General features: G+C 58.7%; 1 protein-coding gene across 1 annotated transcript; it reads right to left on the reverse strand.

Annotated features, from left to right (window-relative positions):
* Positions 1-112: 112 nt before the first annotated feature.
* Positions 113-24,046, reverse strand: MUC4 (mucin 4, cell surface associated). Its single transcript, XM_075098368.1, has 19 exons — positions 23,947-24,046; positions 22,021-22,848; positions 18,814-19,242; positions 18,510-18,626; positions 18,115-18,200; positions 17,758-17,823; positions 11,999-12,062; positions 6,671-10,912; positions 5,993-6,043; positions 5,217-5,356; positions 4,762-4,926; positions 4,319-4,474; positions 3,691-3,821; positions 2,789-2,877; positions 2,164-2,343; positions 1,578-1,730; positions 1,241-1,360; positions 917-961; positions 113-769 (listed from the first exon to the last, which is right to left on the reverse strand). Exons 1-19 carry the CDS (start codon positions 24,011-24,013, stop codon positions 753-755), a joined length of 7,146 nt encoding a protein of 2,381 aa, XP_074954469.1. The 5' UTR covers positions 24,014-24,046; the 3' UTR covers positions 113-752.
* Positions 24,047-24,090: the final 44 nt, after the last annotated feature.

A 24,090-nucleotide genomic window follows, 5' to 3' on the forward strand; every position in this document is an offset into this window, starting at 1 on the left:
GAGGACATGGCTGCCACAGGATCAGTGATGCTCAGACCCCTAGAGGCTTTATTGAACAAACAAGATTTATGAAGGATTTTTTTTTTTTTAAGAAAGGCAGACGCTTTATTATGCGTGAAAAAAATTTATTTTTCTCCCAACATTTCTGATCACGGGGTTGAATTTTGCTCTTGCACACCCAGCAAAGGCATCAAGCAAACTCTGGCTCGATCAGGAGAATTGCCCATTCTCCTGGGCACAGGGCCTGGGGACCACCTGAGGAGGGATGGTTGGGGGACAGAAGTGGGGGACAAGACAGGGCTGGCTCACAGGGCAAGCCTCGTGCACTGCAGCACTTGGGGGCTTGGCCACAGTCGATGCACACAAGGTGAAAAAACCCATTCCCTGGGTGTCAGGGGGCCAACCTCACCCCATAGCGTGGGAGGAAGAGCAGAATGCGTGTAGGACAGGGGGTGGTGGACGTGGTGGGGTGTACCTGCCTGCCTTCCCACCAGCAAGGAAGTGCCCAAGGACACCCGCTCAGCTGCAGCTGTGGAAGGGCGACTAAAGCAACTGAATTCTTGGGATGTGTCTGGGTTAGAAAAATGAACTTGTGTCAATGAAGGCAACTGCAGGCACCAGCTGAGTGAGCTGGCCTGCGTGGTGGGCAGGGGTGATGGGTGCTGGGGGGAGTGAGGGGACACAGGAGATGAGCCAGACCAAAGGACTTGGAGGATCAGCTGTGGCCTGGTTTGCAAACGTGCAACCCCCAGTTACTTGTCCTCTCCATCTGCAAAGAAAAGAAACAAGATTTGCCTTTCCACCTCCTCCCTGGGGGCCTGGGGCGAGCTAGGAGCCCCGAGGGAATTTCCACACAGCGACGGGGATGGGGCAGCAGGAACTAGCCAGTGGAGAGGAGACCCCTAAACCCACTCACCATTCTGCTCCTCCGAGTTGCTCTCTGCCTCCTCTGAGGAACCTGCTGGGGGTTGCAAGAAAACCCATATCAGCTCACACTGACAACTACGTTAGCTGCCATGTTCCTCTCCTGCCGGTGTTATCCCCAGACTATGCTGGTGGTTGTGTGCTACGGGAGATGCCTATCCCCAACCCTGTGTAGCCCAGGGCATGGCACAACCTACACATGAGCACCCCGTCTGCCCTGAGCTCTTGCTGTCTTAACCATGGCGTGGCTGGGATGTTCCCCCGAGCCCTGGGCACCAAGATGGCATCACGCAGTACACACAGGCTGCAAACCCACCTGTGCCAGGCAAACGGTATCCTTCACAGCCAATCTTTGGTCTCTTCTCACTGTAGTGGGCGCAGAGGCGGGCACTGCCCGCCTGGTTACAGCACCAGTCGTACAACTTCAGCTCCTGGTCTGGAGACAAAAATTAGAGTAAGGGGCTGAAGGGGAGAGGAGAGGGAGACGGGCTGCCTCTGGGCAGGAAGGGCGCTTGCCTTGGCTTTTGGCAGGTCCACGCTCCCGCTGAGGGTAACAGCGTGTCAGGAAATAGGTTGGCATGGAGATTAAAACTATTTATAGGCTACAGTGATGACAGCCTCAGCCAGGAGATGCCAGGGCTGGCTCTGCTTACCACGGTAGGGGGATGCCTGTCTGGAGGGCCTCCAGTATCTCTCCTGCCGCCCCTCGATGAGCTGGCTGTGGCTGTCGTACAGGCAGCGGACACCGGCACCGTGCTGATTGGGGGAGGTGGAGTGCAGCATGGAGACACGGGCAGCCCACCAGCCTGCAACAGGGTGGCAGTGAGCCTTGGCACAGCTCCCCCCAGCCACCATCCCTGCCCCAGGGCGATGAGTGGGCCCAGGGTTAGCTCCTAGTTATCCATCAGTCCCAGCACATCACCTCTGGTGCTACAGGCAGTAAAGGCTGATGGAGACCATCCATGTGGTCCCCCAAGGTGAGACCCCAGTGCTGGGGAGAGTCCATCCCTGCTGTCCCCACGCAGCTTAGACAGCTCTGTCCAGTCTAACAAGACAGAGACTGGTCAGCCCTCATTCCTCCCCATTTTCCCTGTCTCTGCAGAGAAGGGCAGCCCCCCACTCATTTTCCTTGACATCCCTTGCCCACCCAGCCAGGAGGGACCTCAGCCACCCTTGCAGGGGAGATGTGGAGGGACAGCTTGGGGATGAGGAGGGTAGCGAAGCAGTATGTCCACTTGCCTCCCCGGCTGCTCCTGAAGCGCAGGTCCTGCTGTCCTTGCTGCAGGGAGCAGGGGCAGGCAGGCAGGCCCTGGCTCCACACACGTGGCTCCTGCTGCCGCCCTGTCCACGCCAGGCACTTTAGCCGGTAGTTGACCCTCACACGGCTCTCCAGCTTGTAAATCCACAGCCCACGGAGGTCTGAACGGGGAGAGAAACCACGAGTTGTCACCTCCAGCCAAGGGAACCGCAGGGGCAGTTTTGGCTCAAGGAGAGAGGTGAGTGATGCTAATGTTGGAAGCTAAGCCCACACTGACTCCCAGCCATGGGACCCCACGCTTAACAGCCACCCAATGGCAGGGTAACAGAGGGAGAGGCTCTTGTCAAAGAAGAAAGCCTTGGGACAGAGCCATTGCAACAAAAAGGGTCCGTGGACACATCAAGGATGTTTCAGCTTCAGGGCATAGCTAGTACTCAGGGAAAGCATTTTATTTGTTTGGGGGGAAAACCTGGCCCTGGCTGAACTCAGTGAGAGTCTTGCCACACTGGCAGGAGGATTTTAACCCCTGGGAATGTCCCCCTCCCCTTGCAGCCCTTCCCCAACCCCAAGAGGCTGTGCAAACCCACTCCAGCTGTGCATCACTACCTGTGTTGTAGCCCCTGAACTGGTCAGGGCGATACTTAGCGGCTGGAGGTCTCTGAGTCAGGTCATCATTGTGATAAAAGCCATCCCCACTGCATGCAGAGGAAAGGGGAAAAATCAGAGGTTGCTCTTCCTGTCTGGGGTTATCCCAGCCCCAGCCCCAGCCTGCCCTTCAGCCACCCTGATCCTGAGCTGGCAGGACCCCACAGCACTGAAATCACAGCTCTGGGGACAGGAGGGCAAAGGCAACAGCTCCCCCAGTCCACTGCCTCCTCTCTACAGGGTTGGTTAGTTTTGGGTGCAAACACGCCTGCTGCATCATGGGCTGAACCTGCGAACAGATCAAGACCACCATGAGCAGCTTCCATGGTTTCCAGCGTCTTGCAGGGCAATACAGAGCGGAAACCCATGAGCAGTCATGCACAGGCAAGCACACACACATGCTTGTGCTGCCCACGCTTCCCATCCCAGCCAGATTTTCCTTACCCAGATTCAGCAAACGGGACAAGACGTAATGTGAGGAGGCAGGAAGCAACTGCTCTAGCCCAGAGGCAGAAATCCCTTTGCTTGACTGGTGCAAAGTTCAGCAAACACCCCCTATTCCACAGCCCTTTCACCCAAACCACCAGGATGCTGCGGCCCCGGGACCCCAGTGGGAGATCTTACAACAAGCACAGCCCAGCAAGTCAGCATGCTGCAGCATGATCCAGCCACTAACAGGGCAAATTCTGTTGTAAGACCCCCATGTTATGCTATATGGGTGTGCAGACCCCATCTGGGCTGCCCTCATCCTTGCAGGGCACTTCATGGGGCATGGGAGGGAGGGGTTAAATTAGCTGGAGAAAAGGGTGGGAAGCAGCCCAGTGCTTGAAGAAGGCAGGGGTAGGGTGCTGAGCCTGCTGTACCTGGTGTAGCCGATGAGCACATTTGTGGCAGTGAGCCTGGTATAATCCCATCGCATGCCTCCCTCCTGGTACAGCATCAGGACATAGGACCTGAAGCCATCAGTGGTCAGGATGGCCTGGTATGTGACCGTCTGGAGAGAAGCATTGCAGACAGGTAAGAAAGTGAGCAAAGCTGTTGGCTTTAAAATTAGGGGTGTGGGTCAGTGCTTGCTGAGGAATGTCAGGGATGAGGTCCTGATGTGCAAGGCAAACACAGCCTAGTCTGGTTTGCATTTTGCATGGAAAATATGATGCTTTTACTTTGATGCTGCTCCATGAGAAACCAAATTCACCCAATTTTATGCTCCTGAAGAACAGTGTTTCTGGTGCACAATAAACTTGCACCACATTAAAGAGAAAGATTTTATGGAGCAGAGGGAGTTCCGCTAAAGATGTCCACAAAAAAAAAACCCTGAAAACCACCAAAACATGGGCACAGACCAGTTCTTTTTGGCAAAAGACTTCAAGACTGACCTTTTTCACAAAAGTGGTTCTTATTTTCAGGCGCAGATAAGGCGGTTGCCCATTGGTCTTGGGTTTGGGTTTTTTTGACAACTCAACAAGCCCTTGAGTTCCATCAGCCCCTTACCCTCTGGGTGTCAGTCCATGCTGAGTAGGCAGGTGCCTTCTCCCAGGTGATCTTCAGGGTCCAGGCTGCAGAGTAGGAGGACCTCAGGTACCGCTGAATCTTTGCTTCCACGTCACGGACGAACGGAGGCTTGGCCGTGTTGAGGGTGGGGAACTCCTGTATGTTGGGTACACCCACGTCTGCATTAGTTCCCAGTAGGGCAAAGACAGGTCTAGATTGGGGTCATGCATGGAGCACTGCAACTAAGGGTCTGGATGAGATTTGGATGGTTCAAGGGGTGCCTTCACCATAGGACCAACAGCTCTTAGATTTGGCCCAGAAAAGGGAAACACTGCTCATGGGCTCCATCAATTACACATCTCAAGGGGCACCTGCAGAATAGGTGACGAGTTTATCATAAAAAGCTGTTTCATGCAACCATGCACCCAGGTGGCTTCACTCACCTGGTAAAAGGTGGTGCCAACACCTCTGGAGAAGTCGGCGTTGTCCCAGAACACAGCAATCATGGGAACCTCCTCATGACCGTTGAAACCCCTGGGAGGAGGGTTGGGGTACGTGAAGATGCTGTTGTCCGAGGCTGGGAAAATTATTTGTCCATTGTCTGTAAACTGAGCAGAGGGATCCCTCCATCAGGTGAGGTCAGGACCAACTGGACCTCACATGGGTGTGGCAGCCCTCCCATCTCCAAGCCCACTTTAAGCAACACCCAAGGAAGTTCACCACCTGCCACTGCCAAAATGGCTACAAAGTCACCTCCTGCTGCAAACAGGCCCGGCAGCATCCCAATTGATTTACCCCCACAAGGGTCCCATCCTAGGCATCTGGCCTCTGGCACCTCCCCCACGTTTTTGGGGGACGGCCGCTTGCCCAACAACAAGTCAAGCCAAGGCAGACTCACATAGAGAGAGTCGCGCAGGGTTTTCCCAAACGGAAATCCAGTCTCAGGTTTGAAAAGCGGAGAATTAAAGTCCACCCTTCTTTCCACATACTCTCTATCATTTTCCTTTGCTCCGTACCTGTAGAGGGGCACAGCTGCAACTGGAAAAGAAAACAAAAATAAACCACCCTGAAAACACACTTACAGCAAAGCCTTGGTCTGTGCCAAAAATTCAAAGGGCTGAAATTATTTTGCTTCCAAAGGAACACAGCCTGGGCAGCAGTAGGATGGGGGACACTGCCAATAGCTGCCTGGGACACCCTGCATGTCACCTTCCCATGCAGGAGCTTGCTTCCACCCCTTTCACATACACCGCTGCCCCAAACCCGCTGTGATGGCCTTTGCAGTCACTGTCCCCTCCTGCTCCAGCCCTGTTGGGACACCACACTGAAGGACTGCCATTGGGAGTGGAAAAACATTGTACAGGACTGTGGTAGGGGGACAGCAGGGAATAAAACACCCACAGCTCTTTGTAGAAATGTTTACAGCCTCCAGCTCCCTATTTATGGCTGTTAAATAAAACAAAGCATTTGGAGGGGATGGGTTTTCCAGCTGACAGGGCCATACTTGAAGGCAGGCTCAGGCTGCCAAAAATGCAAGCTCATGTGCAAGAGCACCTCATGGTGCATCTCCCCCAGGGGTCCTGGCCCCAAATAGCCCCTTCTGTCTCTGGGCACAGTCCGTCGGGAGGCCAGATGTGCTCCTCCTGCCTGGGCTGCTGCACGAGCATCACATACCTGCAGGGCCGGGCAGCAGGGTCCGGGTGGCCACAGGCCCTCCTGGCAGAGCTGGAAACACGGGGGACGATGCATGGGAGGTGACAGTGGCTGCTCCTGGTCTGGGGAGCGACTTCTGGCTCCCAGGGAGGGGGGCTGGTGGAGCCGGGCTGGCAACAGCTGGGCTGCAGGACACGGCTGGGCTCACAGTGGCTGGGGACAACCTCTGGGCTCCCCCCTGGCCTGGGAAGGCTGTGGAGAGGCCCACCCCAACAGCAGCAGAGGCTCTGTTTGCCAGGCCAGTGGTCAGCTCACCACCCAAGAACGGCTGCAGGGTGGCAGGTGATGAGCCAGCAGTATGTTCTGGCCCCAGGATCTTTAGTCTGGGGCTGCCAGCAGCAATCTCAGTGGGAGGAAGGTCAGGGAGCCCTGGGCTTCCCCCAGGGAGGGAGCGAGCAGGAGTCTCCATGGCTGCCTCGGCTCCAGTCACACCAGGAAGGAGCCGAGTCATGTTCCCTCTCCCTGCCATCACACTGGGGAGCACGGCACTCGGTTCCACTGGAATGGGCCTGTCAGCATCCCTGGAGGGGACCCCGGGGCTTCCCGGCTGGTGAGGAGGCAGGAGCAGGGCAGGCCCCCTCAGCACAGCAGCCCCCAGCTCTCCCCTTTCCCCTGCAGAGGACCCCGCTGCCAACTCACGTGCTGAAAGCAGAGTGGAAAGCCCAGGAGCGACGGACCCCCTCTCTGCAGTGTTTTCTCTCTGTGGAGCAGAAGGCAGCGCCGGGGCAGTGTTGGGGTACACAGGGGCACGGGGGGATGCTTCTCCCAAAGGCACTGGCATTCCTGAGGCCACCTCATCTTCAAGAGACCATCTCTGAGTGGCTCCAGCATCTCCTGTCAGCCCACCCAGTGCCCCTGGTACCAGGGGTCTGCTCCCACTCTGGGTGCCAGGGGCAGAGTGGGGGTCCCCATTGGGTGCCAGCCCCGAGTTCAGTCCATGCCCAGGAAGAAGCAGAGAAGCAGCCAGTGAGGCAGCTGTGCTATCAGAGACACTGCTGCTATCTGGAGCCACAGGGACCAGGGGCTGCATCTCCTGGGGGGAGGCGAGGGCAGACGGTGCCAGTGCTCCTGATGCAATCTGTACAATGGCTCCTGCGCCCTCTCCCAGGCTGGCACCAGGGGAAGGTCCCCTGTTCGACGAGACTCCTTCAGGCAGCTCCACCACATTGACTTGGCTCAGTTTTGCATTAGAAAGTCCAAGATCAGCACCACTCTGGACACCAGGGGCAGACATGGGGTGTTCCTCCAGGCCAGCAGCCTCCAAGCCTGTGCTCAAGCCATCACCATCTCCACCAGCTCCAGGAATGCTTGCTCCATTAGTGGCCTCACCAACCATCCCAGGTGATGAAGACTCTTCTGTAGATGCAGAGGAAGATGCAGAGTGCAGGATGGTTCCCATTTCTCCATCAGGGGCTCCTGAACCAGCTGGTCCCCCTCTGGCAGGGGCCTGGGACTGCCCCAGGGAACCCCTGTCACCAGCCATTTCACCTGCTCCTTCTGCTGCAGCAGGAGGGACGCCTGGCCCAGCACCCAGGGAGGGCTGCAGAGCTCCAGGAGCACTACCCGTTCCTCCAAGGGCAATCTGGCTGGCTGGATCCAAAATGGAGGATGCTGCAACCACACCACTGGGAGAAGCAGGACCAGACAAGGAACCTGCTCTGGGTAGCTGATCCATCCCAGCTGCCATCCCGCTGCCTGCAGCAGAGCTCAAGGATGGTTCAAACCCAGTCTCGCTGACTGCTTCTCCCAGCACCCGCTGTGCCACACCAGCTCCGAGTCCCTCTTCTCCTGGCAGCTTCAAGTTTGTGCCGAGCTGGTCCCCAAGGACAGATGATGGGAGTCCTGCTGGTCCGTAAGGTGCTGAGCTGGGGGCATCCCATACTGAGTTCAAGCCAGTGCCTGCTCCTTTGTCTCCAGGGAGATCTGCTCCTTGGGGACCACCAGCTGCTGTCCCCCATGGCTGCAACCCACCAAGGGATGGAGGCACTGGTGCTCCCTGGGCAGCACTGAGGTCAGGGCTCGCCGGTGCCTCTGCCACAGACATGGGGAAGGCTGCACCCCCCGGGGACAGGTAAGCAGCAGCCCCAGGAGTGCTGGGGGATTCACTGGGCAAGTCCCTTGGTCCTTCAGCCCCTGAGAGGTCAGGCTCCAGCCTAGCACTTCCAGGATGTGCAGGGCCAGGCAGGGACACTTGTTCCAGTGACGGGGCTGCTCCTACTCCTGCCCCATCCCCAAAAGCTGATGGAGGGGACAGTTCAGCATTCACCAAAGCCCCAGTTCCTTCTGCCGGCAGCTCTCCAGTGTTAGCAGGCTCCTGCTCAATGGGACTTTCAGTCTCTGGGTTTCCTGCCTTTGCTACATCCCCTGCACTCTCAGCCCCCTGCACCACAGTGAGCTCTGGGCCAGTTTCACTGTCCAAAGAGGCTGCAGACAGGTTGTCAGGGCCAGTGGCTGCAGCTGGGATGAGTCCTGCTCCATCACCCCTCGAAATGGAGGATGCTGCAACCAGATCACTGGGAGAAGCAGGACCAGACAAGGAACCTGCTCTGGGTAGCTGATCCATCCCAGCTGCCATCCCGCTGCCTGCAGCAGAGCTCAAGGATGGTTCAAACCCAGTCTCGCTGACTGCTTCTCCCAGCACCCGCTGTGCCACACCAGCTCCAAGTCCCTCTTCTCCTGGCAGCTTCAAGTTTGTGCCGAGCTGGTCCCCAAGGACAGATGATGGGAGTCCTGCTGGTCCGTAAGGTGCTGAGCTGGGGGCATCCCATACTGAGTTCAAGCCAGTGCCTGCTCCTTTGTCTCCAGGGAGATCTGCTCCTTGGGGACCACCAGCTGCTGTCCCCCATGGCTGCAACCCACCAAGGGATGGAGGCACTGGTGCTCCCTGGGCAGCACTGAGGTCAGGGCTCGCCGGTGCCTCTGCCACAGACATGGGGAAGGCTGCACCCCCCGGGGACAGGTAAGCAGCAGCCCCAGGAGTGCTGGGGGATTCACTGGGCAAGTCCCTTGGTCCTTCAGCCCCTGAGAGGTCAGGCTCCAGCCTAGCACTTCCAGGATGTGCAGGGCCAGGCAGGGACACTTGTTCCAGTGACGGGGCTGCTCCTACTCCTGCCCCATCCCCAAAAGCTGATGGAGGGGACAGTTCAGCATTCACCAAAGCCCCAGTTCCTCCTGCTGGCAGCTCTCCAATGTTAGCAGGCTCCTGCTGAGTGGTGATGCTTGAAGGACTCATGTCACTCTTAGTATCTGCATAAGGACTGCCATCCCCTGGGCCTCCTGCCTGTGCCATCTCCCCTGCACCCTCGGCCCCCTGAGCCAGGACCCCAGCATGAGGCCATATCAGTCCATCAGGTACAAAAGATGCTGGGCTGGGGGCATCTGAAGCTGAATGCAATCCAGTGCTGGGTCCATCAGCTCCCTGGGGAGCACCATATGCTGTCCCCCATGGCTGCAACCCTCTGAGGGATGGAAACATGGGTGGTCCTGTGGCAGCACCAAGGTCAGGGCTCGCTGGTGTCTCTGCCCCATCATCAGCTGCCGGCAGGGTGCCAGCCCCCAGGGGTGGGTAACCAGCCCCTGGAGTGCTGGGGGTGCCTGTGGGGGACAGCAGGGCAGTAGAAAGCAGCTGTGGCTGTTCTCCAGTGGGGCTCTGCCATGGGGCAGGCTGCAGGGATGGCTCTGCCAGACCCACAGCCCCCACATCCCCTGCAAGCAGTGTGGTGGCCGGGGCTGGGGGATTCATGTCATTCTGTGCACCAATGGGAACCTTTGGGGCCAGCAGCGAGGTGGCTGTGCCCACTGTCACTGTGGGTGTCTCACTGGCTGCGAGCAATGCAGCTGAACCAGGACTGTCCGATGTCACGTCAGGAGCTCCCTGCCCATCCCCACCACCGGCCAGCACCAGTGAAGCAGCTGGGCTCAGTGCAGCCTGGCCAGGGAGAATGGGGTTCTCCCCTGGATTTCCCACTGCTCCTGACACCATTGTGCTCTCCAGAGGCAGGAGGGACGAGGCAGCTGTGCTGAATGCACCGTTTACTGCATCTCCTGCATCTCTGGGCACTGAAGGTGAGGGACTTTCCTCAGCAGCTGGGGCCATTTCTCCCACTGGCTCTGGGGTGATGCCTACAGCCCAGCTCATCGCCCCATCCTGCTGGGCTGTGAGCAGTGCCGCGGCACCAGGGCTGGGGCTCGAGGAGTTGGCACTGGCTTTGCTTTCAATATCCGCAGCCAGGGTTACGCCTTCCTCAACTGCTCCCATGGCTGTGGTCAGCCCTTGGTTTGGCAGCACGGTGACACCAGCGCCCATGGGGCTGCCAGTAGTTGGCTGTGCCCCCCAGACGGCTGCTGGTGCAGGAGTGGTGGGGAGGGGCATAGCACCCATGGTGGAGTCTAGATCTTCTGCTCCTCTGGTCACAGCCATGAGAACATCCTCCTTCATGTCTGCCAAGAGAGGGGTGGTCCCCAGGGGCACATCGAGAGCAGCCCCTGTTACATCATGCTCAACTTCTGGGGTGACAGTGGGGTGCTGTGCAGAGATGGCGGCAGTGGTCATGGCTGCAGTGGGAGCAGCTGAACCCCTCTCGTTACCCTGAGTTGCATTAAGAGGCTGGGTCACATTCATCAAAGTTGGTACTGTAGAGCCATATTCGCTCGTCACTGTCACAAAAGTGTCTGGCTCAGCCCCAGGAGGGAAGGATGGGCTTGCCTGGCTCCCTGCAAGGATGCTCTCAGCTATCTCAGCATCGGCCGCCGGAGTGCTTGTCTCCACAGTGCCCATCACCAGGGCATGGGGCCCCTCACTCTCTGCCATGATGGGAGAAGCTGTCCCCACAGCAAATGGCCCCTCAGTAGTGACAGGGACGGCGGCAGCAGCCCTGAGCCCTGCAGAGAAGCACAAAGTGGAGTGTTACACTGGGTGCTGGAGCCAGCAGCCTGACAGGCTCAGCCATGCTTCCCCATCAGCTTAGAATCAGGACACTCCCACCCCTTCTTAAACCCTACAGCCTCCTCCTGCAGCCTTACAAGGCTCTGGCTGAAGTGCCAAGGCTAAGCTGCCTTGGGCACAGCACTGCACAGCAGCTTTTGCATCCCCAGCATCAGCAGCTGCCAGCTGAGACAAGACACAGCTCATCACAGGTCAGGGAGAGATGCTGGTGCAAGCACAGAGGCAAAGGCAGCTGCTGTAACCCAGCCCAGTTACACTGGGGATGGTACTGCCTGGCCACTAGGAAGACCTGGGGCCCAGTAAGTCTAGTTCATAGCCCCATGGGTGTCTGTGGAGCTCTGCTGCCCGAGGACAGCTCTCAGCCCTCTTTTGCCTCACTGCAGGAACAGCCCTGAGTGCAATCTCTTCTGCAGAGCCTGGGGGGGTTCTTGCATTTTTTCACCTTCTGGGTGTCTGAGGGACATTTACATACACTTTACACAAAGCCCTTAGGCATATAGGATAGCCAGGGCTTAGTGAGACAGTCCTTGACTGCAAATGGCCTCTAACCTGCTGCAGTTAAAGCAGGTTCATTAAACCTCTCCCAGGGTGGGAATCTGCCTGCTCCTGCCCCCATCCTGCTTGCCCCTAGCTGGGTGCAGGCACCAGGGGGTCCCTGCCCATGTAGGGAATATTCACAGGCTCCCAGGACCAAGGCTTACAGCTCCCTCCTCTTGCTGCCAAAATCCTGCCCCACATCCAGGAGCTCACTAAAAGGAGAAGCAGCCACCACCCCACATCCCAGGCATTTCTCCCAGCACCCACTGGCACCCATGGGTGATGTTTCTCCCAGTCTTATATTTAGGACAGGGATGCGGGCTCTGGGGAGACCAAGCTGCCACTGCCATTGGCTCCAGGAGGAGCTGGGTGGATCTGCTGACGCTTGGCTTTAGGCAGCTGCAATTAGGGGAGACAAAGGGCACCCCAAGGGCAAGACCCATCACGGTTTCACTGCAGCCCAACAGCCCAAGCCTGTTCCCCACCCTGGTGCTCCAGTTCATCAGGTTCCCCCTGCCAGACAGCCAGATCCCCCTGCAGCGGAGGTGCCTGCAACCACACCGCAGTCTCAGCTCATTAGCTTGCGGACAGCTTGTGCCAGAGTCATTAATGAACATTATCTCCTATGCCAGACCAGTCCTCAAGGGGTCCATCTTCCTGCAGCCCCCTGTTCCCCCTCACAGCAGACTGCTTCCTTGTCATCTTCTGCCACCAAAATCAGCTCTTTGCACCATGACCCCCTCAGCCAGAGGAGCTCAGCTGCTTCCCTCCCCATATCAGGGAAAACAAAGCACTTCAGTCAAGTCCCCCCAGGTTAGTTTGGCACACTCCACCCCAGTAAATCCATGTTTTATCTTAATTCTTCCACGCGGAACAGGAAACACCACCTACCCCACACCACCCATTCATGGGAAGCTTGTTGAAGAGGGGCCCCAACATGGAACACGAGCATTTGCTCTTCTCCAGGATGTGGGAGGGATGGGAGCATCCCTAGGGTCCTGCGCTGCTGGCTGGCTTCCCTTGGCTCCCTTGCTGGAGGGGTACGCAGCTGTACACAGGCTTCTGGGCTGGGCTTTTGCCTTTCCCATGGGTCCACGCCTGCAACGAGCCCCTCAGGGTGATGCCTGACCCCTAAAACAATTTTCTAGCTCTTTGGCTGCAATGTGTTGCAAGGACTGGCTGTAAGAGGAGTTTCCAGTGCAGCCAGGGGGGAAAAGCATCCCACGAGCATACCTGCTCTGCCCTGCAAGGGCTCGGGTAGCACATGTGCTAGCAGAAAAATATGGAACGTACCGTACAGAATCCATACGCAGCACCCCACGAAGGTGGAAAGTGTCCATCCCCTTGTCCCCATGCCTCAGGCCTCCACACAGGCAGAGCACTGGGAAGCCCAAAGGGAGACAAAAGCAGAGAGGAGCAGCTCCGTCTGTCTGTCTGTCTGTCCCTGCCTGCCTGCCTTCCTGCCTCTCCTATACAGCTGGAGTCCTGCAGGTGCAATCCTGCTCCTGCTCCCTCCTATTTATAGGGATGGCAGAAGGAGGCAGGTTGCAGCCACCGCCCCTCCCGCCACTGGTGCTTTCCCTCCAACATCCCTGTCACCATTTCCTTCCTGCCAAGCCCTCCTCTTTCCAAGGCTGGACGCCCTGTTCAGGTAGGTCATGGTTTGGGGTGTTACCCAAAGGCCACCCTGCAGGGACCTTGTCCCCCCAGGGACCTGGGCACAGCCCAGTGCAGCTCCCTGGGCCACCAGCACCAGCTGGCAAAGCTCAGCCTGGAGCCGTGTGTGGCACTGCCACCAGTGGCATGGTGGCCGCCCCACAGACCCCACAGCACCTGCTGCCCACAGCAGCCTCCTGTGGTCCCCATGGGACTTCCCCAGGGCAGCCTCCCCAGAGACCCCACAGGACCTGATCCCCATGCAGGGGAGGGGGCCACAGAGAGGCAGGTGGTGGTGATAGGGCAATGCCAGCTGGTGCCATGTCCATGAGGGCACCATGGGTACTAAAATCACCAGCTAAGCCGTGCCTCATCCTGGGGCAAGGCAGGACGCAAGTCCCCACTTGGCTCAAGGCTTCCCCAGGAGCTGAGGCAGGTTATAAAGCATGGAGAGGTATGGCTGGGGGCAGGCCCTGGGGTGTCAGCCAAGCCCCGCAGCGCTCAGCTGCAACTGGGAGTACTGGGGATCCCTGTCCAGAGCCCCAGCATGCCCCAGCAGGGTTTTAAACCTGCACCTCAGTACGGGCACGGCAGTGCCATGGTGCTGGGAGGGGGTGAATGGGCCAGAGAAGCTCCTCTGCAAGGTTGGACCAGCGTCCCCAGAGGCTGGAGCAGGAAAAAGTGCAGCCCCAGACCCCCTCCCCTGCTATGGGATCCTGATCCCGTGGCTCACTTCACCCCTATGTCTCCCCTTCCCCTGGAGCACCAATTCCCATTCCCCCCGTCCTTGAAAACTGCTGCCAGCTCCCCCATGAACAGCATTATGCAAACCCCCACCACCACATGGTTTTGTAATCAATTAAATGCTTCTTAACCAGAAATGTCCCCAGGCAACTCCTGCAAAGTGTTATTAGGGGTGTTCGCAGTACACAGTGTCCTGTCCGAGCCGGCCTCCATCAGGCAGGCGGCAGAAGCAGGGCATGCCAAGCAACACCCCGATCCACCAATCGGGCAGTGTCGATGGGGGAAATGCCAGGGGAGGCCAAGTCATGGCCAATGAAACCCCATCCTGTAAACCCACGCATTACCCCCGGCAGCAGGAACAGGACACGGATGGTAAATCAGGGGAGAGGGCCACTCACCCAGAACGAACATCTGCCCACCGAAAATGCCAGTGCAGGGGCAAAGCCAGAGGGGTGAACTGCGTCAGGGGCCCATGCAACCAGCACTGCAGATCATGGGGTGATCACCCAGGCAGTGACCACCCGAGCTGCCACCACACCTGGGCCAATGGAGGATTAGAGGGATGCAAACCTGCCAGGGGAGTCGTTCCTGCCTGTGCTGACGATGCTGTATTGCTTTGGAAAGCCACCCCAAAGAGGAATATGTGCTGACACTGGAGACGGTTGCTCCAGATGGTGTTTGAGGTGCAAAACATCATGGGAACCACAGGGTTTGTTGCAAACGTGCTGCTCAGCATAGGGGAAATAACTCAGTTGAAGCAAGGCGCTTCCAGCCCACCTCACCCTCAGCCCACTTGCAAGCTCATGCCTGTTGTGCACTGGGACTGGCACTGTCCAGAGACCTTTATGCCTGCCCCTCCTGCCCATGCTGTCCCCAAAAAGCCCTGTTTCCCTGATGCTCCTCCAGCAGAGTCACGGGGGTGACAAACTGAGCTCTCCTTCTGCTCTGGCATCGGCACACCCTCCCAGGAAAGGCTCCAGCCACTGTGGGTCATCCCTCATCTTGAAGATGATGCCCTGTTTCCACCCTGGGAAGGGGCTTTTCATAGAACCTTCTGCCATGCCTGAAATCAAGGTCCCAGCAAGCCACCAGTTCCTGCAAGGATAACAGTCATCTGCAGTTTTATCAAGGACCAAAGCATCATATGGGCACCAGAGCCCCTCAGGAGCCTACAGCCAGGGGTCAATGCCATGAATCCCAGTGTCCAGGGACTCTGCATCATCCGGCATGGCACAGCATGGCACAGCATGGCCCAGCACAGTGCCTTATCAACCTTCCTGGAATTAATGGACTGGTTGTTCCAGACTTGCAGAAATCCCAGCATCTCCTACCAGCACTGCTCCAGCCTCCTGGCAAGGGCATTTGGAGAGGGCTATGGGGTGTTGGGGGGGGAACCAGGTTATCCATCAACCCTGCAGGTTCTGGATGACTTGGCAAACTGGGCATGTTGCAACACACTCCTGCCGGACAGCAGGAGCCGGACTATAGCCACTGGTGGGGGCGAAGAGGAGAGGGATACTGAAAGGGACACCTGAGTCGCAAGGTACTCGAGAGGCCCTCTGTGATGCTGCGGGGCCCTCGAAGGTGACAGTCCTGCTGGGCACAGGATCTGCTCGTCTGGACAATGCTGATAAATAGGAGCGGGTTACAGCAAAGAGGCTGAGAGACGATACATGGGCTGGGAAAGCAGAGGGACCTGGATCCAACCTCCCAAGGCCCCCCTGATCGGGGGTCTGTGGCAGGCAAACAGCTGTGGAATAAAGGTGGTGGCCAGCATCCTCAAGGATGGCAGGAATGGAGGGCATGGGCAGTGTCAGGAACTTATCAGAGTTCTGCATCCCCAGTGCCTGGGCAGTGCCCACCATCCATCGGCCACGTCCCCACCCCGTGCCCCATTTCTCCCTCCTAGGCTGGGGGCAGAGGGGCTCAGTGGGACCGGAGCATCTCCTCCCCCTGCTGCACCCTGACCATGATAACGGTGGAAGGCAGTAAAGCCAGCAGGGCACAGTGAGTGCCCCAGTCACTTTTTCATCCCAGCACTTCAGAACCTTTTCCTCCCTTTGTGACGCAGTTTGGCTCCATTACCCAGCCTTGGCCCCCAGCCATGTCCTGGGGTCTGAAGTTATGGATTCAACAGCCAGAGAAAGCAGCCTGGTGGGACATGGCGTGGGAGGACTCTTGGCCCAGCTCCATGCCGTGGGCAGAGCATAAGGATTTCTTTCCCAGCACCCCACCAGGCGTCTGGCGCAGGGACCCCTTCCGGCAGGCTTTGCCCTGTTCCCTGGCTCTCTGCCTGGGTACACTAAGGGATCTCTTTTGGTGTTGACACCGCCAACAAGTCCCCAAAAGCCAGGCAGCTTCCTAGAGAGCAAAGGGGCAAGCCTGGGATGCAAAGGGCATCCCAAATGGGAGCATCCTGACAAGCTGCCTGGGCTCAGCCCCCAGCCCAGCCACACCAGCCTGTGCGAGCCTGCAGGCAGCCAGGTGATCTCAGGGTGCCTGCCCCATCCTGGCTGGCTGCTGGCTTCTTCCCAGCTGGGTGACAACCCAGGGAGCCCAGGAGCCGTCCCTGGTTTTGGCATCCCACAGCCCCAGGTGCCCCCCTCCAACCCTCCCTATGCTGGAGCAGTGCGGGCTGCCAGCGGGAAGCAGAGATCAGCTGAAAATAACCCCTGACAAGCAACACAGCTATTTTGCTAAGTATTTCAGTTTTCAATCTCCCAGCGAGGTGACTTGCTTAGGCTAATAATTGCTTCATCTGGATTTTATCTGGCTAATTAATCAGTTAATAAATGACTTTGCTGCAGGGGGACAGACGCTGTGGCTGTCTCCTTAGCTTGGGTCTGGAAAAAAACAGGGAAGGAGCACAACCCATGGGATTTCCACAGCCCCACAATGCACACAGCTACCCCAGCAGGGTGTCATGGGGCAGAGAGAATCAAAGCAGGGACCCCCAGCCTGTCGGGGTGCAGAGCCATCCTCAGAAATGTCTGCAGCAGACCCTGCCAGGAGGGGAAGCCCTGAGCCTGTCTGTCCTCTACAAAGCTTTTGGGGTTCAGCTGGTTTTCCTTGCCAGTACCTCTGCTAGATGGTGAAGCTGAAAACTGGGGAAGGCAACCTGGGAAAAAAGAAGTCATTTTTGCCACAGAAAATGTGGGATTTCCTTTTACTGCCTGGCCTTTGTTGGCATGGGTGTGCTCCTCTGTCAGTGCTACTGCAGGCGAGCCGGTGTGCCACTGGCCCCATGACAGGGCTTGAGTGGGAGAGGGGGTTGGTTTCTTCTCCTTCCTCCTTCCCAGAGCCACTCCAAGCTCCACTGTGGGCCACTCTGGATGTGAAGAATCCATGGAGCATCTCTTGAAGGCCTCAGGCACCACAGCCTTCCCAGGTTGCAAACCTCAGAGGTCACCAGCACTGAGCCCCTGAGTGCCCTGGGCACAGCGGTACCAGGGGCTCCAGGTCTCATCTGCTGGTCCTCCGGGTGGCTTTTGTGGCTGAGCCAGCTCAGTCCCTGCTGTAAAAGCCCAGCCTCTGCAGGGTTCCTTCCTCCCAGCTCTCCAACAGCACTGGGGGGGTCCCACTGTGGGAGCCAGGTCTGGTGCAGGGTGGTGGGAGGGCTCAGGCTCTACAGATAGGCTGCAGGAAGGGGCAGGGTCACCCCAGCCCATGTGGGGCACTGGGGGTCCTCTGGAGTTGTGCAGTGAAGGATGGGGGGTCCCAAGTTCATGGGGAGCTGTACAGGATATCCCAAAGGACTGCGCTGCTTGCAGAGTAAGGAGCTGGGAGCAGAAAGCGTTGCCAGTCATACAGGTGACAGCCAGGCAAGAAGCAGCAGTCAGGTCCTCCTCTTCCCTCGCCACTCCACCGCCAGGCCAGCACACGGGAACACTGTCTGCAGGTCCCTGCGGAGCTGGGGGGAGAGGACAGCTGTCAAACTGTGCAGGAGGGAATCTCCTACCCCCACTCCCCACCTAGGAGGGGCCTGATCCCAGACCATGGCAGCCAAAGGAGTGTCTCCCCTGCATCTGAAAGGGCTCCAGGTGACAATCAATGTGAGTCCCAGCTGTTCCCCTCCAGCTGGCTGCCTGATCCCCTCCCCAGCTGGCTGTGACCCCCTCCCCGGCTGGCTGTGACCCCCTTCCCACCTGGCTGGACCATGGCTGGCAGATGCAAAGTGGCACCCCCTCCTGTCACACCTCACCTTGGACAACACCAGCTCCTGCACCGTGGTGTTCCCCAGGTCCAGGGGGACGGTTAGCCGTAGTGACAGAAACAGGTGAGATGCACCTAGGGATGAAAAATGTGGCTCTGCTTATTTCCCTTGGACTGCACCAAAGGATCTGGGGGTCTCTCCCCAGGATCACTGGCACAGACACAGGACTCCTCCTATGTTAATCATGTCATGGACACCCTACACCGTCAGAACAACCCTCCACCCATACATCAAACCCCACATCCCACAGAGCATCAAAGCCCCCATGCTGAGAGAACAGAAAAAGCAGTGGGGCTCCAGGACCCCCCCGCACTGGCCCCTAGAAGCCCAAAGCCACCAGTACTGGGATGCGGGTGGCAATGCCCACGGAGCACTGCACTTACTAGTGTTGGACTTGGCAGTGGGGCAGACAGGCAGTGTCGTTGGCAGATCTGCAGGGATGCTGAGGGTAACCTCTGGGGTCAGGGTTGAGTCAGTGGCAGGGGAAGAGGGCTCCATACCTGGGCAAAGCAACATTATGTTAGTGCTGTCTGCAGAGAGTTGCAGGATGCTGATACAGCTGGGGACAGACCAAGCCTAAATGAAGCCACCCACATGAAGCCGCTCAAGTACATCCCCAGCATCCTCATGGGGATTTGTCACCCTGACCATGCCCTTGCCTTCCAGGTGCCCCATGGCTGCACCCACCCGTGGCTGCACTGGGGGTCCCAGATACTGTCGAGGTGCCTGAGGTCAGCCACATGGTCGGAGTGGAGATGCCAGGGGTGGTCATGGACGTGGTCCCAGCCAGCTGGCTGGGAGCAGGGGTGCTCCCAGGGACCCCTGTGTTGATAACAGTGGTGGCTGTTGTGTCTGCCAGGGTTGTCAAGGGCTCAGTAGAAGCGACTGTCAGTGCTGGTGGGGTGGGAGGAAGTGCAGTGGGAGGTGAGGTGCTGCTGGTCCCTGGGGATGTGCTGGACCTCTCTGTGGTGAAGGCTCCCATTTCAGGGCTGGAGGGAGGGAGGGTGGCTATGGTGGTGGAGTCAGTGGTGAGCAGCAGCGCTGAGGTCCCCATAGGTGTCGAGGAGGTAGGGAGAGTTGGGGACATGGTTGCTGTCACTTCCGTGGTGGTGCTCCCTGCAAAGAGGTTGGAGAATGAGGTGCACAAGGGCTCAGCAAAGGCTGAGACCGTGGCTTTGCTGGAGATGGTGCAGCTTCACCACCAACATAAGATCCCCGATGGACCCAGACCTATGCATCAGTTGTTGAGCATTGGGAATGCAGACTCACCGTCCAGCATGGATCAAGCATGTGGACGCCAAAATAGGCATCTGCAAGGCAGGCCATGTAAATCCCCCAGCCTGACAAGGCAGGAACAAGCCATGGACATTGCTGGTCTCAGGGCAGAAACTCCTGTAGGCACCAGTGCTAAGACCTGTTCCACCACCTTCACCCATCCCCAGGGGAAGTCAGACAAACCCGTCTGGTGGGAAGAGCCGTGCAGGAGCTGGTGACCATGAGACAGGCTGGAACCACAGCAGCAACAGTTTACACAAACCTCTCTGCTGCAGATAGTCAGGAACTGATAGTGCCGGTTGTAAATAATGGCAACAGGGAACCAGCCCCACAGAGGGGGGCCACAGAGGAACAAATCCAGCTTGCAGCTCTGGGGCGAGTCATGAGAGACGTGCAGCAACCCACGAAAGCTCTGCAGGGGTGTTGAGGGACATGGGAGGGCCATCCGCTCTGCCTGCATGGACCCCGTGCTGAAGCAGCCTGCTGTCCCTGGTCAACCCTGGGCATCTGTAACCTTCTCCAAAAGGATGCACAAAACTGCCTGTCTGCCCTGTCCTCTGTCAAGGGGTGCCTGCAAGGTAGCGGCTTAGAGATGCCAGGCTGGATTTCCCAGTGATGCCAACAGAAATCTGGTGAGTCTCATGTTCTGCTCACATATGAATGGGGAACCAAGCCACGAGCCACCAGCTGCTTTCAGCCAACCCCACCAGAAACTCCCAAAGCTCCCAGAAGCTGCTCCCTCCCTGGGCTGCTGCAGGCAGCAGCTGGTTAAATAATAATGTGGAGAAGGGCAAAGGGCTGATCCCAGCCCATGCCTGGGTGGGTGCCTGCACTGAAGGGCCTCATCCTCACACAAAGGAGGACCTGTAAATCCACCTCTGCTTCCCATTTAGCAATCAGCAAACAGCACCCACAGTGTTTTGCCCCCCTCATCCCACAGACGCCTGCTGTGGGCAAAGCACCCCACCACCCCAGGGAACGATGCTCCCCGCTTGCCACCCGCCCCATGGAGAGCACTGCATCCCTTTCAGCCCTTACCCAGCACGAGGCACAGCACGGCGAGGCTCAGCAGCAGCAGGGGCAGGGGCAGCACCCCTCTCTGCCCAGCCATGTCTTGGTGGGTGGGGGCTGATGCCTCCCTGAAGGCACTGCTCCGAGCGCCCCCCACGGCCCCAGCACTGGGGTTTCCGGGTCTCCTTTGCCCAGCAGAGAAGGAGCATCCAAGTGGGTCCTTTCACTCCCCAGGTGTTGGCAGTGAAGAGGGTCTCTACCCGACACGGACACTCCCAGGGACAGTGCGATGCTGAGCAGATGTCAGCTGCACGGCTGGACCCAGAGCAGCCACAAGCAACAGTCAGGGCAGGCCAGCAGGGCCGTCACTGCGGCAGACCAGGTCCCTGCAGTCGGGGACCGTGCCGACCTCTGCCTGCTGAGGGGACAGAGACAATGGAAAAAAGCCCAGGAAAGCAGCTGGGCTGTCTGGGACCGTCCCTGTGCTCCGCCACAGGGGTGATGTTTGGTTGTGGCTTCCGGCACCAACGCCCTCAGGAGACAACAGCCTGCTCTGTCTGAGTGCAAGGAACTGGCTGAGAGAACAGGCAGTGCTCAGGAAGGGCGTGCTCCAGGCTGAGAGTTTGTCCCCCGGGCTGTCTGTACAGGCATCACTTCCCCATGTCACAGGACATCATGGCTGAAGTGCACTGCTGGCAGCCGGAGCTGCTTCCTTTCTCAGGGTCAGGGACAAGATCAGTTGGAGGTGCCTGCAGGCACTGGGCCAGGGTACTGGCTTTCCGCAGGTGGACAGCCACGTTGGAGAACTGCCAGGGCACAGCCACTCTGCTGCTGTACGGAGACACTGGGGCACTGCCAAGGCACAGGCGCCCTGAGGGCATCGCCGGGGTACAGGCACTCTGCTGGGGTGCTCTCACAGTGTAGGCATTAGGCCAGAGTATAGGTACTCTGTCAGGATACAGTCACTCTACTAGGGTATAGGGACACCGGGTGCACTTGCACAGCCGGTGCACTAGTGCAGGGTACAGTCTCCCTGACAGGTTCAGGTGCATGGAGCAGGGTCCTTACCAGGGTACAGCTGCAGCCCTAGGGTAAAGGCTCCTTGGGAAAGCCACCAGGATACAGTCACAGTGCTGGGACACGGGTGCCCAGCACTGCCAGGGGACGGCTGCCTAGGGGGGACTGCCGGGGTACAGCCACACCGCTGGGGTAAGTGCGGGTAGCATCACCGCCAGCGCGGGGCTGGAGAAGCCCCGCCCCCTCCCAGAGCCCCGCCCTCTCCCAGCGACTCACGGTAGGCCCCTCCCTCCCACAGGCCCCGCCCCACGCCCCGCCGCGGGCCGAGGCATATCCTTGCCGCCGCCGTCCGCGATCGCGGCGTGCGGTTTGTGGGAGCGCCCGGTCCCAGCTGCGTGACGGGGCGACAGCCTGGCTGGGGCGCGGGGAGCAGCGTGGGACCCGCCCGCCGACTGCAGAGCCTGGAGACGGGGGGGCCGCCCCGTGGCTGGGGGCCAGGTTGCGGTCCTGCCCGGGGCGGGATGGGAGATCCCGCGGGGATTTGTTACCCCGCTCCTCCCCCCACCCGGGGTGACCCGTGGCCTTACTCACCCGCGGCGTCACTGGGGGTCTCGGGTGCTGTCGGGGTGGAGGTACCAGGGGTGGTCCCAGCCGTGGTCCCGGCTGGCTCGCTGGAGGTGGCTGTGCTCCCAGAGACCCCTGTGCTGGTAACAGGGGTGGTTGTGGTGTCCAACAGGGCCGTCGAGGGCTCATCTGAAGTGGCTGTCGGTGCTGGTACGGTGGGAGAAGAGGCGCTGCCGGTCCCCGGGGATGTGCTGCCAGGCGGCACGGTCATGGCCGGCCCTTGGTGGGTGCTGGTGCCCAGTGCAGTGCCCACCCAGGCGGAGGAGAGAAGGGTAGAGGCAGAGGGAGGCTGCGTGCTCATTTCGACTCCGAACGAGCTGACAGCCAGGGCCGGGCTGGTCCCCACAGATGTGACGATGGTCGTCTCAGCACAGTTGGGTGTCATGGCCATGGGGTTTGTAGTTGGGGTGCCAGTGGTGAGCCCCAGCTCTGTTGGGGTGCCAGTGGTGAGCCCCAGCCCTGTTGGGGTGCCAGTGGTGAGCCCCAGCCCTGTTGGGGTGAGGTCAGGCTGCACCATGGTGCCAACAGGTGACCCAGGAATGATGTGGGCTGTGCTGCCCCTCGCCTGCAGTGTGGAGATGCTGGAGAGTGCCGGGCTGCTCCCATGAGGTGTTGTAGCACTGGTTGTGAAGGCATCCGTCAGCACCTCTGGGGTGGAGGTTTCAGGGCTGGAAGGAGGGAGGGTGGCTGCCGTGGTGGAGCTGGTGGTCGGCAGGAGCGCCGTGGTCTCTGTGGGTGTTGAGGAGGTAGGGAGAGTTGGCGACACGGTGACTGTTCTATCTGTGGTGGTGGCCCCTGCAAAGAGGTGGGAGAGTGAGGCACACAAGAGCTGGTGGTGAAAGGCTGAGGCTATAGCTGTGCTGGGGATGGCGCAGCGTCGCCACCGACATGAGCTCCCCAAGCTGTGCATCAGCCATGGATCACTAAGAGCAGGGATTCACCGTCCTGCATGAATAAAGCACATGGATGCCCTGGACAGCAATGTGATCATCAGCAAGGCAGGCCATGTAAATCCCCCAGCCTGACAAGGCAGGAATCATGGGCATCGATGGACTTGGCAGAAACTTTTGTAGGCAGCAGCACAATGACCTGTTCCACCACCTTCACCCATCCCCAGGGGAAGTCAGACAAACCCGTCTGGCGGGAAGAGCCGTGCAGGAACTGGTCCCATGAGACAGGCTGGAACCACAGCAGCAACAGTTTACACAAACCTCTCTGCTGCAGATAGTCAGGAACTGATAGTGCCGGTTGTAAATAATGGCAACAGGGAACCAGCCCCACAGAGGGGGGCCATAGAGGAACAAATCCAGCTTGCAGCTCTGGGGCGAGTCATTAGAGACGTGCAGTGACCCACAAAAGCTCTTTAGGTGGGGGAGGGGTGTTGAGGGGTGCAGGAGGAGGGCAATGATGGGTGTAGCTTGGGGTACACAGGAGGTACAAGCCTCAGTTTTATTCCCTGTGCTCGACTCAACACCACTCTTGCTTTGTGTCAAGTGCAAACATCAGGATGGCATCTGCAGTTTTCCGGGCCCCTGACATCCCAGTGATGCTGCTATCCGGGCAGGGCTGGTTGGCACTGCTGGGCGGGTCGTAGCAAAGGCAATGAGCCCAGCGGGGACCAAGGTCTAGTAAAGGGGTCCAGCTGGGACCAAGATTTTCTCTGCCCAGATGAAACACACGTGAGGGGCAGAAGAAATAAAGCTAAGCTTGTCACTCCTGTGTTGCAAAGCGCAGCCCTGTTTGCATGCTGGGACAGGGCTGAGATGTCGGAGAGCAAACAGCACCCGTGGTGTTTCACCTCTACGGGTGAAGCAACCCCGGGGCCACCCACCACCCTGGGGAATGATGCTCCCTGCTCACCATCCACCCCACAGATAGGACCGCATCCCTTACCCAGCGTGAGGTCCGGCACAACAAAGCACAGCAGCAGTAGGGGCAGCCCTCCTCTCTGCCCAGCCATGTCCAGAGGTAGCACCCCCACTCCCTGCGTGGGGACAGGTACCTGCACCTGGGGACTCAGGGCAAGGGGGTGGTGCC

Source organism: Phalacrocorax aristotelis, chromosome 7 (assembly GCF_949628215.1).
Source record: "Phalacrocorax aristotelis chromosome 7, bGulAri2.1, whole genome shotgun sequence".
NCBI classification, from domain to species: domain Eukaryota; kingdom Metazoa; phylum Chordata; class Aves; order Suliformes; family Phalacrocoracidae; genus Phalacrocorax; species Phalacrocorax aristotelis.

Bases quoted from the DNA above. Each gene is read 5' to 3' on its own strand.
- MUC4 (XM_075098368.1), bottom strand. From the start codon at position 24,013: ATGGCTGGGCAGAGAGGAGGGCTGCCCCTACTGCTGCTGTGCTTTGTT. The intron at 17,824-18,114 runs GTGAGGTGTGAC...CTCTCCCCCCAG, and splicing joins AGGAGCTGGTGTTGTCCAAG to CTCCGCAGGGACCTGCAGAC. The intron at 2,344-2,788 runs GTAGTGATGCAC...CTCCCCGTTCAG, and splicing joins GTTCAGGGGCTACAACACAG to ACCTCCGTGGGCTGTGGATT.